The sequence below is a fragment of the Trichosurus vulpecula genome, chromosome 1 (assembly GCF_011100635.1).
Source record: "Trichosurus vulpecula isolate mTriVul1 chromosome 1, mTriVul1.pri, whole genome shotgun sequence".
Lineage (NCBI taxonomy): Eukaryota > Metazoa > Chordata > Mammalia > Diprotodontia > Phalangeridae > Trichosurus > Trichosurus vulpecula.
This window is the reverse complement of record NC_050573.1, coordinates 230,545,456-230,563,385: the sequence shown is the minus strand read 5'-3', so window position 1 is coordinate 230,563,385 and position 17,930 is coordinate 230,545,456. Positions and strand designations below refer to the sequence as shown.

Sequence of the window (17,930 nt, the reverse complement as noted above, 5' to 3'; positions counted from 1 at the left end):
CTTAACTCATCCTTGAGTACTCCATACTCCAGTCAAAATGCTCTTCTTGCTCTCCCCTCAGACTCATCCGGGGCTTTCCTGGCTCTGTTCCTTTGTTTATGATGTTATCGACATGAGTTGAGTGTTTAATTTCCCATCTCCCCCATTGAAATTTATACCTTCTTGAAGACCAAGGTCTAATCCTACCTCTTATGTGAAGGCTTCCCTGACTCCCTGTGACTAGAAGGGATCTCTGCCTCCCCTAAACTCGTATTTCATTCATATCTGTGACACACTTATATGTTCTATTTGTATTCTAGTTATTCAGTTCAACAAGCATTTGTTAAGCACTTGCTGTGTGCTAGGCTATGGACATATTGAAACAAAAAGCAAAGTAGTTTTTGCCCACAAGGGACTTAGCAGTCTTAGTGAGGGAGAGAGACAGTTGTGAGAATCAAATGACATAATATTTGTTAAGTGCTTAGCACAGTGCCTGGCACATAGTAGGTGTTTAATAAATGCTTATGCCTTTCCCACCCACTCCCCTTCCCTTATTTTTATAAGCAGCTAGATATCAATGAATACAGTGTTCCACTTGGGGTCAGGGAGACCTGAATTCAAATCTGGCCTCAGACTCTTACTAGCTCTGTGACCATAAGCAAGTCACTTAACCACTATGCACTTCAGTTTTCCCATCTGTAGAATGGATATAATAGCCCCTACCTTCCAGGGTTATGTATTATAATCATTAACCTCTCTCTGCCTCAGTATCCTTCTCTGTAAGAGGAGGAGATTGGACGTGACGATTTCTAAGGTCCCTTCCAGCTCTAAATCTGTGGTCCTATGTTTATTGGATCAACGAATGAGTATCTAAGAGTTTTAAAAGAGACTGATTTGTTAAGCTTCCTATTCTTTTATTGAGAAAGAGGCATTTTATTATGCTGAACACTCAGACAGATAAACCGAGGCCCAGAATAACCGCTGATAATTGTGATATGACTCAATAAGTATTAAATGTATGGAATGTTTTCCACCCGCATCCCTGTTATCAAATATGCTGTAGCATTATGGTGGTTTGCCGAGGTAAGGCTGTGGTATATTTACAAGTAGGACTGCTAGTTAAAAGGATCAGCTTCTTTCTGTCACGTTTTTCGAAGTTATTGACTTGGGCTTTTTCTCTGTTTGCTTTTTGCAGAGCTATAAACAGCCTTCAGCATTTATAGTCACCCAGCATCCTTTGCCAAACACAGTCAAAGACTTCTGGAGACTGGTCTTGGACTATCACTGTACGTCTGTAGTCATGCTAAATGATGTGGATCCAGCCCAGGTAAGTCCCAACAGCCACTTTCACTGAGGGCAGGATCAGAGGTGGCAAGGGCTGCATTTGTCAGTTTGTCACATTTGAGGCATCATTGTATAGCATGGGCAGTAAGCATCCATTCTGGAGTTGAGGATCTGGGACCTGCGAAGCTGAGGAAGGCTATTAAGAATCAGACAGGTATCAGGTGTGAGAAAGCAAACAAATTAAAAGCAGATTAGGCAAGGTAAAATGAGAGTAGGGAAAAACTTGGGTCAGAAACCAGGAGTACAGGATAAGACCCCTGGGGATGTATATATCAGAAAGCAGGGCTCAAAGGCTAGACAAACTATCAGGAGCCAGGAATTGAAGGAACAAAGTAACACAAATTGGAAAATAGGTACAGGGTGCCAGTAATTTAAAGCAAAAAACTGGGTAGCTCTTTGCCTCCTCCGGGGAGATCTTAATATATTTCTTGTTTCAGCAAGGACCTAGTATCCAATGTAGTTGTCTGGGGTTTGCATGTGAAAATAAATGAGACCACCAGGCAGGAAGGTGAAGGAAGTAAAGGAAGAATGTAATTCCTAAACTGGGGTACCATGCTGCTTTGGGGGGATGCATAAATGTGGAATTGGAATCAAAGGATCTAGTTTTAAAACCTGCTTCTGCCCTTTACTGCCTGTCTGACCTTAGGCAAGTCCTACTTTCTTAAGCTTCAGTTTCCCTGAGAGATTTGGATGAGAAGACCCTTAAGTCCCTTCTGGCTCAAAGCCTATTGATTATCCACGATCCTAGTAGTGAGGTTAGGTCATTTAAGTAGGGTAAGGTGGGAGAGGTTTTCCCTTCCCCCAGTCCTTGTTTGATGGGTTTCTATCTGCCCCTTCACAGCGACATTAAAGTCACTTCTCCAGATGTCTCTAACCGCTCCCATTATGTTGCATTTCTAATGCTCTGTCTTGAAAGCTAGTTAATGAAACTTTAACAATAATCCTTGTACTTGTATAGTTCTTTTTGCTTAAGAAGCTTAAATATTTTACAGTCCCTCTCCCATTGATTCTCTCGGCAGGGTAGATTTCCCCCATTTGTAAAGGCAGTCAGACACTGAGGCTCAAAAGGATTAAAGGATTTGTCCAGAGTAACGTCTGAAGGTAGAACCCACAGTCCTAATTTCCCAGCTCACAGTTCCTTGGGTTAAATTGCCCTCACTCTGAAAACTTCCCCCACTTCTTCCTTCCCACCCACTCTCCACCCCTAGTAACAGTCACATAGGAGCACATACTTATTTATTACCTTGGGTAAGTCACTAACTTCTCTGACCTTCAGCTTCCCCATCTGTAAAGTGGGAATGATAATACTTGTACAACCGAAGAGTTGTTTTCAACAAGCATTTATTAAGCACCAAAGAAAGACAGTCTCTGCTCTCAAGGATCTTATATTCTAGTAGATAAAGACAACATATAAAAGAAAGTTGAAAGGGTAGAGAGAGCTGGGGAACGCTCAGGGACCATGGCAGAGGAAGAAATCTCAAGAGTCAGGAGCTTTGTCAAAAGGAAATAAGGGAGTTGAACATGGCTGGCCAAGGCCCTTCCTAAAAATGAAATTCTAAGAGAAACTAACCAATCAAAGTAGATAACAGATATAAAGGATATTACAAAACAGTTTGTAAATTCCATATAAAAATATAAAATGTCACATATAAATATAAAAACAGTATGTGAATAGAAAGAGCACTGGACTTCATGTCCCCAGAACCAGGCTCAACTCCATTAGAGCTCCAACATGGTTGACCTTGGGACAACATTTCTCTGAGCCTCATTCTCCCCATTCAGTGGAGGAATCTGTGATCCTAACCCTGGTACCATCTACCACGAAGAGGTCTTCTAAGAATCCAGTGAGACAACATGGGTGATTTGTTGACCACCTACGAAGGCGATATCAATGCTGTTTGTTTAGAACGATTCCCTTTTTGCACTGGCACAAATCCTAAAATTTACTAAAACACTGCTTTCTATCCAAGTCAATTAAAAGAAAAAAGCCTCGGAGTCTCTGACATGCTCTTTTAAACGACTATCTGAATTCTAGGCATTCATCCTAAGCGCTAAACGTCTGAGCCCATAACACTCATCACCTACTCGAGGAATGGTAGGGAAAGAGAAAAGAACTTCAAACTCGTATTCAGGACACAGAGGTGATTTTCAGAGTGTAGGAAAAGAGACTCTGGGGAGTCGGTCTTTTAGGAAACGCTAAATAGAGCATTTGAACTTAAAAGCTGTTGCAATTGTACGAGAATAGCTCTTGACTCCTTTAAGTATTTATAGGTCCAGTTCATGGAAGTGTTCTGCACCATTAAAGCCATTTTCTACACAGTTTACTTGGGCAAGCATGGAATGCAGTATGTCAAGAGCCAAACCCCACCTTAGGAAATTCATATTTCTCCACTATGAGTAAAAGACAGGCTTTTGATTAAGAAGTTGAACCGAGGGAGCAAGTGAAAATCAAAACCAGCCCCATCAACCGAAAACCAGGCAGAAAAGCTCAAATGTGAATGGTACAAATTTTATTACTGTCTCAATACCCCATCATGATGCCTATTAATTTTAACAGTTGGTATGCTGGGGTATCAAAAAAAGAAAATAAACACCAGCATACTGTAGTTCTTAAATGGTAACTTTACAAATAGATGGAAATAGTGTTTAAAAATAAGTAAATGCAGTTTTTTGTCATTTTAAACTGTTGCAGCACAAAAGTTACAACAACAACAACAAAGGTGTTTTTCATTTTCATTCTTAATCAGAAAATCCAAGGCTTTCCTTTGACTACAGTGGATAGATAGGTGCCAAGTGATACATTTTTGCATATATAAGATTAAAATTGACTTTGTTCACTCTGAAGAAAAATTGTCAAGAGCCTGTGATAAACAGCATCCATTTTAAAGATTCAACTGGCATGTTCTATAAAAGTATGAAGACCTTCATTGTTTGCTGAACATGCTTTAGCTGAGACTACTTAATATGCTTTGTGCACCAGCTGCCACAGACACAGGCTATAAAAATAAGGCTTTTAGATTTACCCTCCCTATCTCCACATCTCAAAAAAAAAGGATTGTTTAGATGTCGTCAGAAAGATAAAGGTTAAGGAAAGCCCTAGAAGAGCCATTGACATGCATTATCTCAAACTTCAGGTATTGAAATTCCTATTTTATATCATAATCATCTCTGAGAATTTCACGCAGTAAGTACTCATGCTTCCCTTGCTTGGAGGAGATGAATGGCATCCTGGGTTGGTGGGTTTCTCGCCCAGAGTCAGTCATATGGGCCTGGAGTCAGGAAGTCCTGAGTTTAAATCCAACCCAAGATACTTCTTAGCTGTATGACCTTGGACAAGTCACTGTACCTCTGTTTGCCTCAGTTTCTTCAACTGTAAAATGAGGATAATAATATTACCTATTTTATAGGATTGTTGTGAGGACCAGAGGAGGATTTGGCCTAGTATAGAGTAGGTGCTTAGTAAATGCTAATTTAACCTTTTCCCCCTTCCCTCCACTGACTTTCTTTGAATCTCATCTACTATGGGAGCCTTGGAAAAACCTGGGTCTCCCCACACAATGCCACTCCATTCTGAACTCATCAGTGCTTTAGATTTAGGCAAAAGAAATAGACTCGGGGGGCAGTTAGGTGGTGCAGTGAGTAGAGTACCGGCCCTGGAGTCAGGAGGACCTGAGTTCAAAAGCGGCCTCAGACACTTGCCACACTTAAAAGCTGTGTGACCTTGGGCAAGTCACTTAGCCCAATTGCCCAATCCTCCCCCTCCAAAAAAAAACAAGAAGGAAAAAAAAAGAAATAGACTTATAACTGTAACCTCAGAGATTAATGTTTCAAACCTTTAAAATTGTGTTTTCAGCTTAAAACTACTTCCAGGTGGCATCGTTGGTCATGCACTGCCATGCTACTGTAACTACACAGATATGGATCTAGGAAGATTTTGTCCAAAAATCATTACTGACTTCTGAACCTAGTTAAAAAAATAATCCTTCCCCAAAATAATCATCAGTTATGGTACTATCCCTACCCAGAGTGCAGGGGCTTTGTTGTTAAAAGATATGTGTGGGTCTCTAAGGTCTTTTAAATATTTTAATTGAAGGCACTGGGAACTCCCCAGAGCTAGATAGGAGCTTCTATTAGCATGCAAATGTATTTGGGGGATCCCTGGATAGAAATACTGTTAAAAGATATAGTGGCCCAACTGGGAGGACAGCCTGTAGAGGGCTAATGAATGCTCATGGAGAAGAAAGAAGAGAGATGGAGAGAATATATGGAGAAGAGGAGTAAGAGGAGCCAGCTATAGGAAATCCAGGATGTGGTTATGCAGAGCTCAGAGACTTGCAGAATTGCCTTTGAGCAAGTCATAGAAAAGACCCCCTTTGGAACTGCCCTCAGGAAACTAGATGTGTTAATTGGTTTAGTAGATGGCTGCTAGGATAACAGTTTTGACCAGGGGTAGTGGTGGGGTCTGAGCTAAAACAGACCTTTCTTCTACAAAGCCCACATACTGGTTAATAGTAATAGCTCAGCAAGGGCTAGATAGGGGAAGAAAGATACATAGATATGAAGAATCATAACCCCACATATCAGAGTCTAGCAGGGGAAAAAAAAGGTCTTTGAACAGAAGATTGCCACACGGTATGATAGAAGAAATTATTTTGTCTTAAACTAAGATTCGAATCCTGCCTTGATCACTCACAAACCGTGTGACCTTGAATAAGTCATTTAACCTCTAAAGCCTCATCTGTAAAATAAAGGGGTTGGTCTTTCAGGGCCCCCCCAGATCCTTTACATCTCTAAATCAATGATCTTAGGATGTTTGAGGAGTGTAAAAGAAGATGTGATTTACTCCAACTGCATACAGTTTGCTGTAAACCAAGCTGGTGAAGGATTTTTTCACCCACAACAATTCACAAAAACTATCTACTAAGTACGATTTCTTAATCTTTTTTCTCTCATGGACCCGTTTGACACTCTGGTGAAGTTTATGAACCCTTTTTCAGATGAATATTTTTAAATGTAGAAAATAAAATGCATAGATTATGGAGGAAATCAAAGCAGGTAGGTGGTACTGGGCCTGGAGTCTGGAAGACCAGAGTTCAAATCCAGCCTCAGATGCTTACTGGCTATGTGATCTGGACAAGTCACTTCACCCTGTTTGCCTCAGTTTCCTCATCTATAAAATGAGCTGGAGAAGGAAATGACAAAACCGCTCCAGTATCTTTGCCCAAAAAAAAACCCAAATGGGGTCATGAAGAGTCAGACGTGACTGAAATAACTGAACAACGACAAAACAGAAGAAATCGATTCTATTGAAATAGTTGTCAAAAAATTTAATAAAAAGTTTTAGGGTTAGAAGAGCTTTTCAAAATTTTTTTTAGTTCGCAGACCCAGGTTCAGAACCTGGTGAGGGGCTCTGATCTGTGTTGCCAAAGAGACGCCAGTAATGCTGAAATTTCACTTCTTTGAAGTATTCCATAAGCCTGTGGTTCATACATGGAAAACCCTCAATGACATAGTGATATTAACTTGAGCACTTTTATCATCCTTGTGTTGGACATCAGAGGACAAGATGGGCAAACCTGGGTACAACTGGGGAGTAAGAGGCGAAGGAGAAAGGGCATAGCTTTAAGAGAAAAAAAAAACCAAGATCTCCTTTTTAAGCCTTGGTGAAGCAGCAGGGTGACCCAAGGTCCACTCTTGCATACAGTATAGACCTTTTTAAAAACTGAGAAACACTGGGGGAGTTGTTTGTGTTTGTTTTTGGTTTTATTCAATCCTTGAACTGACTCAGCAGCAGGAAAGGTAATTGAGTAGATGCATTTTTAAACTTTTGGTAGCTTGTCTCTTCAGAAAGAAAATTATAAGGGAAACTTGGCGCTGTGTTCTATGGCCCAAGTGACTTTCTCAAATTCAAAACCTGTTTCCTCCTCTCATATTCTCATCTCACCCCAGGGCAGAGTCCGGTAAACAGCATCCTCTGAGGATTCCGGGGACCCACAGGTCATCACAATACGTTACAGATCTGATCTACAGAGATAACAAGATTATGTTGAAAGTTCAAACCAAGCCAGAATCCCAGTATTATATAAACCCACAGATAATCTCAGAATAACCTTAGTCTCCTGGGGGTCTCCCAGCCCGAGAACTGCTTTTAATCGTAGTCCACGAATGTTAGGCTCTTATGATGGTAGGTGCGAGAGGAGATACAAAGTTTAGATAGGGTGGCTAGGTGGCATAGTGGATAGGGCACTGGACCTGGAGTTGGGGAGATCTGAGTTCAAATCCAGCCTCCAATACTTGCTAGCTGTGTAACCCTTGGCAAGCCGTTTCCCCTGTTTGCTCAGTTTCCTCATCTGTAAAGTGGGACTGGTAATAGCACAACTCCCCAGCGTTGTCGTGAGGATTTAATAAGATGGTAATTCCAAAGGGCTTAGCACGGTGCCAGGCACAGGGTAAATGCTACAGAAATGTTGGCTATTATAAATATTGTTGTTCAGTCATTTCCGTGGTGTCCGACTCTTCATGGCCCCATGTGGGGTTTTCTTGGCAGAGATATAGGAGCAGTTTGCCATTTCCTTCTCCGGCTCGTTTTATAGATGAGGAAATAAGAGGCAGACAAGGTGAAGTGACTTGTCCAGGGTCACATAGCGAGTCAATGTCTGAGACCAGATTTGAGCTCAGGAAGATGAGTCTTCTTGACTTCAGGCCAGGCCCTCTAACCATGAAGCCACCTGGTCGCTATTATTATTATCACAGCTACTTGTTATTATTAAAAATGCAACCTCTCGGGGCTGCTAGGTGGCGCAGTGAGTAGAGCACCAGCCTTGGAGTCAGGAGGACCTGAGTTCAAATCCGGCCTCAGACACTTGACACACTTATTAGCTCTGTAACCTTGGGCAAGTCACTTAACCCCAATTTCCCTACCTTCCCTCCTCCAAAAACATGCCACCTTTGCCCACTGTACCCACCAGTCTTAGCCAGTGCGGAACTGACCTGCGTGGCAGGGAGTAATGTTCCCTGGGTTGTTTCTTTCCGTGTAAGATTTTCATCCCAAAGTAGATCTAGCTCCCTAGAATGAATGAATGAATGGATGAATGAATGAATAGCATTTATTAAGCTCTTACTAAGTGCTGAGTTCCACATGCTAAGAATGAGTCATAGAATGTCACAATTTAGGGATGCACATTGACTGCTCCAAAGAATCTCAATCCAAAGGACTTGCTAGAGATTAGAGTACTGGGTGAGAGAGATTTAATTACCATTCATTACAAAGTTATATGGAGATAGTCCGAAGCCAGCTATTCTCTAAGGACTAGGGCCCATCAGCAACATGAAAGAGAGAATCAGTCCTGTTTTTTAGAACCAAGTGAAAGAGAATTAACTCCATTTAAATGTGACTTTAGAGATTAAAGAACAGGAGTGTTTCTCCTGTGGGGAACCTTGTCCAAGCCACTAGAGTGAAATTTCTCTTATAATTCATTAACCTCGTATTTCTACACATTTGAATCCAGCTATGTCCCCAGTACTGGCCAGAAAACGGAGTGCACAGACATGGCCCCATCCAAGTAGAATTTGTCTCTGCTGATTTAGAAGAGGACATCATCAGTCGAATATTCCGAATTTATAATGCATCCAGGGTAAGGATTACATCCAGCTTGGCCTACCTAACTTTAGGTCTCGGTAGATATAGCAGGCACAAACCTGTTTTGTTTTTTTTTTCTGATAAGCAGAGGAAGACTTGATTGAAACTTAATTAATGCAATATTGCTATCTTTGCAAGGTTCAAATCACTAAACAAAACAATTTTCCCCTTACGTGAAATGCAGAGATAAGTGTCCCTGATCTACTTCACACCCCTCATACACAGATCCTCAGATTATAGCTTATTCTTCCCCTTCAGCTCACCTGTGATTAAAGTAAAACCATTTTTCTGACCTGTGGACAATCTGTTAAATCCTCATTCCTTGACGTTTTGCTCTGGGTCCTTGCAGGAGTGCAAGTATTCTGCTCCACTCTTATTTTCCCAGCCTGTCATTTAAAGCACCTGGTTCTTTATAACACAAGAAGATTAAAAATCATAACTCTCCAGGCCAGTAGACACTGTCTTGGTTATTTATAGGCAATGTCTGATTTAATAATGTTTCACTTTGATGAAAAGATCAAATAAGGGGAATCAGCCCATTGGAATTCAAAGTAAAGAGTACCTATTTCTCCATGATTGTCATCTGATTTTTCACAGCCCCAAGATGGATACCGGATGGTACAGCAATTTCAGTTCTTGGGCTGGCCAATGTATAGGGATACACCAGTGTCCAAACGCTCCTTCTTGAAGCTTATACGCCAGGTGGAAAAGTGGCAAGAAGAATACAATGGTGGCGAAGGACGGACAGTCGTGCATTGTTTGTAAGTACAGAGAACAGAGGTCCTGAAGGAAGCTAAGGAGGAAGGAAGGAAAGAAGGAAGGAAGGAAGGAAGGGAGGGAAGGGAAGGAAAGAAAAAGGAAGGAAGGAAGGAAGGAAGGAAGGAAGGAAGGAAGGAAGGAAGGAAGGAAGGAAGGAAGGAAGGAAAAAGAAAGAAAGGAAGGAAGGAAAAGAAAGAAAGAAAAACAAAAGAAAGAGAAAGAAAGCAGGAACAAAGGAAAGAAACTCTATCTGCCAAGATCTATGAAAAATCAAACAGCAGATCTGAAAGACATATACATTCCTATTTGCGTCTTTCTTGATCTTTTACCCCCACTAAGAACCTATATTTATATAAAGACATATCCTGAGAGTATCTAATGTAGGCAGAAGGTTGTGCTTAATATTACTGATGATAATAATTAATAATACCTCACATTTATATAGAACTTTAAGGTTTGCAGCACATTGTATGTATGTTATCTCATTTGAACTTCACAAATGCTCCTACCTGAAGTTCATCTGCCCAGTAAGGTAATGGCAAAAAGAATGTACTGGCTGTTAAATGACCTGCCCAGGGTTACACCACTACTAAATGTCTGAGACCAGACCTGAACCTGGGTCTTCCTGATTGCAAATCCTGCCTCTGATGTGAAGGCAGCATGATGAAAGGGGCAGATTGTGATGCTGTGGGTGGACACAGCGTCTGCTCAGCAATTTTAATGAACTTGTTGCTGCCTAGTACATTTTGAAACCTCTCTGCAAAGCTGATGTAATATTATGGTTGCTACTATTAGTATTAACAATGATAATAACCACCTTGCTTTTGTCTACTTCTCAAAGCCCTTTCCCATTTATTATCTCATTTAAGATAATGTGTAGCTAGCCAACCAGCTGTCATTTGGAGCATCTGTGGAAACTTCAACAACCAGATAGTTTTAGTTTTCATTGCTTTCTCAATGGAAAGCAGTTATGAATGCACAGTGAAGCTTCCTGCTGACCTGAAGTATAAATGAAGTTGGTCTGATGTTAGAGTTGGTCCTAGGCAAAACCACAAGGTGACAATGCAGCCACCCTCCCCCCAACACTTCCAAATTCCCAGGACCTCCGTGGGGTCCCTGACAGTGCCCAGATGTGTTTCTTCCCCTTCTTTTTTCATCCTTATCCAGGCTTAGTTCACGTACACTCTATTCCAAAAGGGGTCACTTTCATCTAGTTGTCCCCTCGTAATCTGGTTCAGGCCTAATGTAGGCCATTGCACTGATTCAGGCACTTAGACCATGGTATAGACAGCAACCCACTATTTTACAGGGTAACTCCATCGATGGTTCCAAAAGATGGTGTAAATAAACCGCAGCTCCTGAATTTCCTCTTCCTCTCAGAAGGGAATGTTCTCCCTAGGAATTATGCCCCTCCTAGCTGATTTTTGTTTCATAAACAGCCATGAGAAGTCCAGTAGTTCTCAGAAACCTGGAAGAACCCTGGAACCACCAGACCCTACCACTGGTACTAATGCCATATGATACAGTGAAAAGACTCCTGGCTATGGGCCTCAGTTTTTTCATCTTTAAAATGAGGAAGTTGAACTAACTGGCCAAGGAAGTTGAATACTGACAGATGAGTTCCTTCTAGCTTTAGACCTTTGGTCCCCGTTTCCCATTTATAGGCTTACCACAAGCTTTAAGTAGCAACTGAAATTTAGAGGGACAGTGGGAGTGAACTTATGGTGATATATTGTCCATGTCACTCAAATTTTAGAGGGACAATAATTTTATCATTTATGCCAAGATTGAAAAATAAGAAAAAGAAAAAAGGTTTGGAATGAAGAAATAATCTACATGGAGGAGTACAAAATGTAGAGCTGGGCAGGACCTTAGAGATTATCCAGTCTAGGCAGGGGTTCTTAATCTTGGATGGATGGGCCCTATGAAAGATTTGAAGAGATCAAACTTGATTTGTCAGTTTCCTTTGTAATTCTGTGTATTTTATCTTATGCATTTAAAAACATTCTTTTGAGAAGGGAGCCATAGGCTACACCAGACTGCCAAAGGAGTCTGTCCCATGAAAAAGGTTAAGAACCCCCTCATTAATCCAACCTCAATTACAGATTTTGCAGATAAGGAATTTGATGCCCAAAGAAGTTCAATGATCTTTCCTAGATTTAAACCAAAAGTTTCCTGGTAAGATTTATACCAAAGTATCTTGATTCCAGCTCTTGTGTTCTTTCTTACCACATCACCTGTTGATCTTCAAGTAGAACATGAGTGTATATTAGTCTTCAGAAACAAGCTAAGTGTCTTTGAATCAGAAAACTGGCCCTCAACCCATTTTAAACTTTTTATCTCATAGCTTCAAAGCAATAAAAATGAGAAATACCTTCCTTTTATAGTAGCTTAAGCTTGTGCTGATTGAAATGTAAATAAATAAGTTTTCTTTATCGACTTATTGAGAAACCAGTTTACATTAGTGTTCCCTAAAACTGGGAGCAAAAGGAAGGAAGTGTCTAGGAGGAATGAAAGGGGAAAAAAACCACCTTCCTGGCACATTTCCCATCCTTTTCTTCTCTTCAAGGTAAAAATCATGACATTTAGGATAGTGTAGCTCCACCTAATGGTTGTGTTCAGAGAGAACTCACCCAAAGATAGAAACCACCAGGTGATTTCTTCAATTGAATGGCCTGTTAGAATTCAGTCAGTGGATGATGGATACATGGGTAGGAAGGCTTCAGATACAGCTCTCTTGGGCACAGAAGCAAGCCCATGTTCCTTCCTTAGTTTCTTTTGGTAACCTGCTGTGTGGGTTCCGTGGCATCATGGCCTCATATGGTCCAGATGCAAAACTGGGCAAAGACCCAGGCTCTTTCAGGCATCTACTCACAGGTACGCTGTGTACCAAATATTGTGGAAAATTCACTCCATTATCTCTAATTAGAAGTAATGGCCTGGGTGGAGAGTTCACCCTAGCTCAAGAGGCAGTCATAATTATTGGTTCACCAGTGTTTAAATTAGAATATTTTCATAGGCTGCCCAGCAAAACTAGGAGGAAAAGGGAACGTAAGGGCAAAAAGTAATCAAGCTACTTTATTCCCTTTATTCCAGGAATGGAGGTGGCCGCAGTGGGACTTTCTGTGCAATCAGCATTGTTTGTGAAATGCTCCGACACCGGAGGGCAGTTGATGTCTTCCATGCTGTGAAGACACTGAGGAACAATAAGCCTAACATGGTGGACCTTCTGGTAGGCACTTTCTAACTGTACTGTTAAATCGAAAATCTCCCCTATTATCACCCAGTCCCTGAGATCTCTAAGCTTTTTCTCAAAGGAAGAGAGTCATTTTCAAAAGCATAATGTAATCACTTCACTTGTAATGGCTTTTCTTTTTTTCCTTTTTTAAAAAAAAAAAATCTGCTTCTTCCCAAGGAGACTTTGTCTCAGCTTGTTTGAAATTTGGAAATAGTTTGAAACTCACAAGTGAACATCCTTATTAATTTCCCTTCCTGGCAGTGCCATCCACGTGGAGAGCAGTCCTAGTACAGAAGAAATAATCGTAGCAAATGAAATGCCAGATTTTCAAATTATATATTTTATAAATAGCTTAATCACCTAATATTTATCAAAGCTGTGAGTTTTAGTTTGACACTCAGAATATTGCACTTAATTATGGTGGCCACATCCCAGAGAAGGATTAAAGGAGTTGAGAAACAAAGGATTGTGTGCAATTATTTTCTTAGAGTATTTCATGAAATCTCTTTTTATGTGGAGCTGTTGAAGTGCCAACTACTGTGATTCAAGAATAGTGACAAAGCTTAGAGAAGGAAGCTTTTAGATTAGGCTTTTGTAGTCTTGTGTTGGGAAAGGATGAACCAGGGAGCAGCAGGATTAATCCAGCATGTGGTGGGGGGAAGGCCTTTGTGTGGGCTGGGGGAGATGAGCCAGTGCTATCAAGTTTTCAAAAGGCTTTGCTCTGGGGGGTATAAAATGGGAAAGCAGCAAAGGCTAAGCCTATTCTACAAGTCCTCAGCTACAGAGCTGGGGGATGAAGGTGCTTAGAGTCACCAAACGGGTCACATTTTGAGGTTGAGAAAATAGCTGTCATCGCCATCAAAGGACCCAAGACCTATTCATTTGTACAATAGCGTATTAAACATTTGTACAGTGCCATGTACGTAATTGGGGCTTGGTAAATGATAATGGTGCTGGTAATGGCTGTAACTCCTAGAGACACAATCAAACCCTAGTTAACGTGAACAGCTTCATTTGGACATCTGCTTCTCCCCAGACATATGTTTTATGCATGATGAGTTGTGATAGGTCCAGGAAACGTGGCCTGGGGAAGGGGACTTGGAATGGAAGTGACCATTTTGCCAGGTGCACTCTCTCTCACATAAGCTACTGACAGTTGTCTCATTGGCCAATGTGTTGAGTCCACCTCTCCTCCCCCTACTCGCGCCTGCCCTGCTCTGTGTCGGACAGATATTTACTGTGTATGTGGCAAACATCAACCCTTCCAAGAAATTTATAGATATGAGTGTTGGATGAGTTACCAACTGATTGGTATGTGCTGGGTAAGCCCCTTGGTTGGCACAGTACACCAGAGTCACTGGCTGGCACACAAAATGGATTCACAAAATGCTGTGCCTCCACTGAATTCTTAGGCTTATATGAATAAGACAGGAAGATATTAATTTGGAGTCAGTTTGGAGTTTTTTGATTTGGGAGACACCATCAAGGCTGCCATATTATGGCAGACATATACTCAAATTAAAGAATTCAAAATATGGCTACCTTTGATTTCACCTCACCAAAGGGGAGACAGATGCATAGCTCAGAACCCTTGGCTGGCACCTGAGTAAAGCTAACCTTGACAAAATATCATTTTGCAGGGGCAGCTAGGTGGCGCAGTGAGTAGAGCACCACCCCTGCAGTGAGGAGGACCTGAGTTCAAATCTGGCCTCAGACACTTGACACACTAGCTGTGTGACCTTGGGCAAGTCACTTAACCCTAATTGCCCTGCCCTCCCCCCTCCAAAAAAAAACTTTTGCTTATTCAAAACCCTGAATTAAATAGATCTACATTAGAAATAGAGACATCCATAGTTAGCCTACTTTTTTTCTAAGGTAGCTGGCAGCCAATTTTGCTGCTCACAAGACTTACTGGGAGAAATGGCAGGCTTCTTTTTATGTCAATAATACAGAATATGGTGCTTTGATGTAATGATGAAATAAAAACTTATTTTCTGTGAAGTACAAAGTTACAAGCCAAAAGGACCCTTGATGCTAGCTAACAAGTAAGAAGGATCCTAAGACATTATTAATCATCTGGACCTTTCTAGTGGCTCTTTCTGTTACCTCCAGGATCAAATATAAAGTCCCCGTTTGGCATTTAAAGCTCTTCATAACCTGGCCTTTTTCTACATTTCCAGGCTCCTTATACTTTACTCACCTCCATAAGCTCTCTGATTATAGTCACACAGGCTAAAATGCTGTTTCTCAGACACAGCACACTAGCTCCCATCCTCATGCGTGAGCATAGATTGTCCCCCATGCCTGGAATGCTCTTTCTCCTCGCCTCTGCCTCTGGTGGCTTGGCTGCCTTCAAGGCTCAAATCCTACCTTCTATAGGAGGCTTTTCCCCCTCTCACCGGATGTTAATGCCTTTCCATCTCAGATCAACTTTGACCTACTCTGCAGATATCTTGAAAGTACTTAGTTAAATACATGTTAAATTGGGGGTAATCTCAGAGGGAAGGAGTTGAGATTAAAGGGAATCAGGAATGGTTTCTTGAAAAAGGTAGAATTTTTGCTGAGACTTAAAGGAAGCCAGGAAAGCCAGGAGGTGGAGATAAGGAGGGAGATATTCCCAGGCATGAGTGACAGCCAGTGAAAACTCTCAGCCAGATGGAGTGCCATGTTTGAGGAACATCAAGGAGGCCATTGGACTGCAGAGTACGTGGAGAGGAATAAGGTGTCAGAAGCTTGGAGGGTAAGAAGCATCTAGATTAGAAAGGTCTTTAAAAGCCAAAAAGGATATTACATTTGATCCTAAATGTAACAGGGAGCCACCAGAGGGATGAGCATAGACCTGGTCTTAAGAAAGATCAGTTTGATAGCAAGGGGAGGATGGGCTAGACTAGGGAGAGATTTGAGGCAGGCCGACCTACCAAGAGGCTGTTGCAGTAATCCAGCTGACAAGGACCTGCACCAGGGTGGTGGCAATGTCAGAGGAGAGAAGGGGATGCATTTGAGAGATGTCACAAAGGTGCAATGGATAGGCCTTGGCAACAGATCAGATACAAGGGGATGTGGTGAGAGTAAGGAGTTGATGATGACATCTAGGAAGATGTGGCACCCTCAACAGTAACAGAGAAGTTCAGAAGACTCCGAGCCCAGTGCTCTGTGGGCAAAGGAAAAACAAGCTGTTGAACTGAGAATCTCAGAGTTGTCATCTAGTCCTATCCCTGAGAGTTACCACATCTTCCATCAGTGGCCAGACAACCTCTATTTGAAGATGTCTGATAAGGGAGAACTTAGTCTGCTGAAGAATGACATTCCACTTTGGGATCACCCTCATTACTAGGAAGTTTTTCTTTTAGTGTGCTGAAATCTGCCTCCTTCGCTGCACTGTGGTATTTAGAAGTTTTAGAAAAATTGAACAGTTCTTACATGTATTTGAAGCTTTGGGGTTTGAAGAAGGGGTTTCTAGCTACCCCAAAAAAAATTCTAGAGAATTTAGAGAAATCCCTTACCTGTAGCACATTCTGGCAGCTTTGGAAAGGTAGAATGGTATTGTAGGATAATATATCTCAGGTTGGAAGGGTGCCTAGAGTTCATTGAGTCCAACTCTTTAGTTTTACGGATGAACCCAGGGAGGTCACAGCTGTACCCAAGGTTGCACAAAGAGTCACCAACAGAGCTTGGCTTCCTGTAAAGGTGGTGAGCTCCATCACTGAGAGAATGTATTCAAAAGTTGAATAACCACTTATTACCGTTTTTATAACAGGAATTCATAGTCTCTAAGATCTCTTCCAACTCTTAGATTTTATCCTCACAATCTGGTTTGTATCTTCACCACTTAATTGAAACTGCTTTCTTCAAAGTTAAAATGATATATTAAATGATAAATTCAATGACCTTTATTCAGTCTTCTTTTTTAATTTATTTTTATTTATTTTTAGTTTTCAACATTCATTTCTACAAGATTTTGAGTTTCAAATTTTTCCCCATCTCTACCCTCCCTCCACCCCATGATGGCATGTATTTTGATTGCCCCCTTTCCCAATCTGCCCTCCCTTCTATCACCCTACTCCCCACCCATTCCCTTTCCCCTTACTTTCTTGTAGGACAAGATATATTTCTATACCCCATTGCCTGTATATCTTATTAACCAGTTGCAGGTAAAAACAAATTTTTTAGCATTTATTTTTAGAACTTTGAGTTCCAAATTCTCTCCCTTCTTCCCTCCCCATCCACCCTCCTTGAGAAGGCAAATAATTCAATATCGGTTATACATGTATCATTATGTAAAACACTTCCATAATAGTCATGTTGTGAAAGACTAACTATATTTCCCTCCATCCTATCCTGTCCCCCTTTATTCAACTTTCACCTTTGACCCTGTCCTTTCTCAAAAGTGTTTGCTTTTGACTTCCTTCTCCCCCAATCTGCCCTCCCTTCTATCATTCCTCACCTTATCCCTTTCCCCCCTAGTTGAGTGTGTATGTTATTCCCTCCTTAAGCCAAATCTGATGAGAGTAAGGTTCACTTATTCCCTTTCACCTACCCCCTCTTCCCTTACATTATAACAGCTTTTCCTTGTTACTTTTATGTGAGGTAATTTACCCCATTCTCTCTCTCCCTTTCTCCTTCTCCCAATTTATTCCTCTCTCACCCTTTAATTCTATTCTTTTAGATATCATCGCTTCATGTTCAGCTCACCCTGTGCCCTCTGTCTATGTGTGTATGTATGTGTTTGTATGTATATATATACATATATATGTATATATATATACATATATATGTGTATATATATATATACATATATATGTGTGTGTATATATATATATATATATATATATATATATTCCCTTCACCTAATACTGAGAAAGGTCTCATGAGTTACAAATATCATCTTTCCATGTAGGAATGTAAATAGTTCAACTTTAGTCAGTCCCTTACGATTTCTCCTTCCTCTTTACCTTTTTGTGCTTCTCTTGA

The 17,930-nt window shown here is 41.1% G+C and overlaps 1 protein-coding gene across 4 annotated transcripts in view; it reads left to right on the top strand.

Moving 5' to 3' along the window:
• PTPRM (protein tyrosine phosphatase receptor type M) overlaps positions 1-17,930 on the top strand; it is a 1,028,886-nt gene that overhangs the window by 996,284 nt on the left and 14,672 nt on the right. For all 4 annotated transcript variants that reach the window (XM_036752813.1, XM_036752827.1, XM_036752817.1 and 1 more), the window contains 4 exons: positions 1,175-1,306; positions 8,832-8,957; positions 9,560-9,723; positions 12,818-12,953. In XM_036752813.1, coding sequence (XP_036608708.1) covers positions 1,175-1,306; positions 8,832-8,957; positions 9,560-9,723; positions 12,818-12,953 — 558 coding nt within the window. The remainder of the gene's footprint in view (positions 1-1,174; positions 1,307-8,831; positions 8,958-9,559; positions 9,724-12,817; positions 12,954-17,930) is intronic.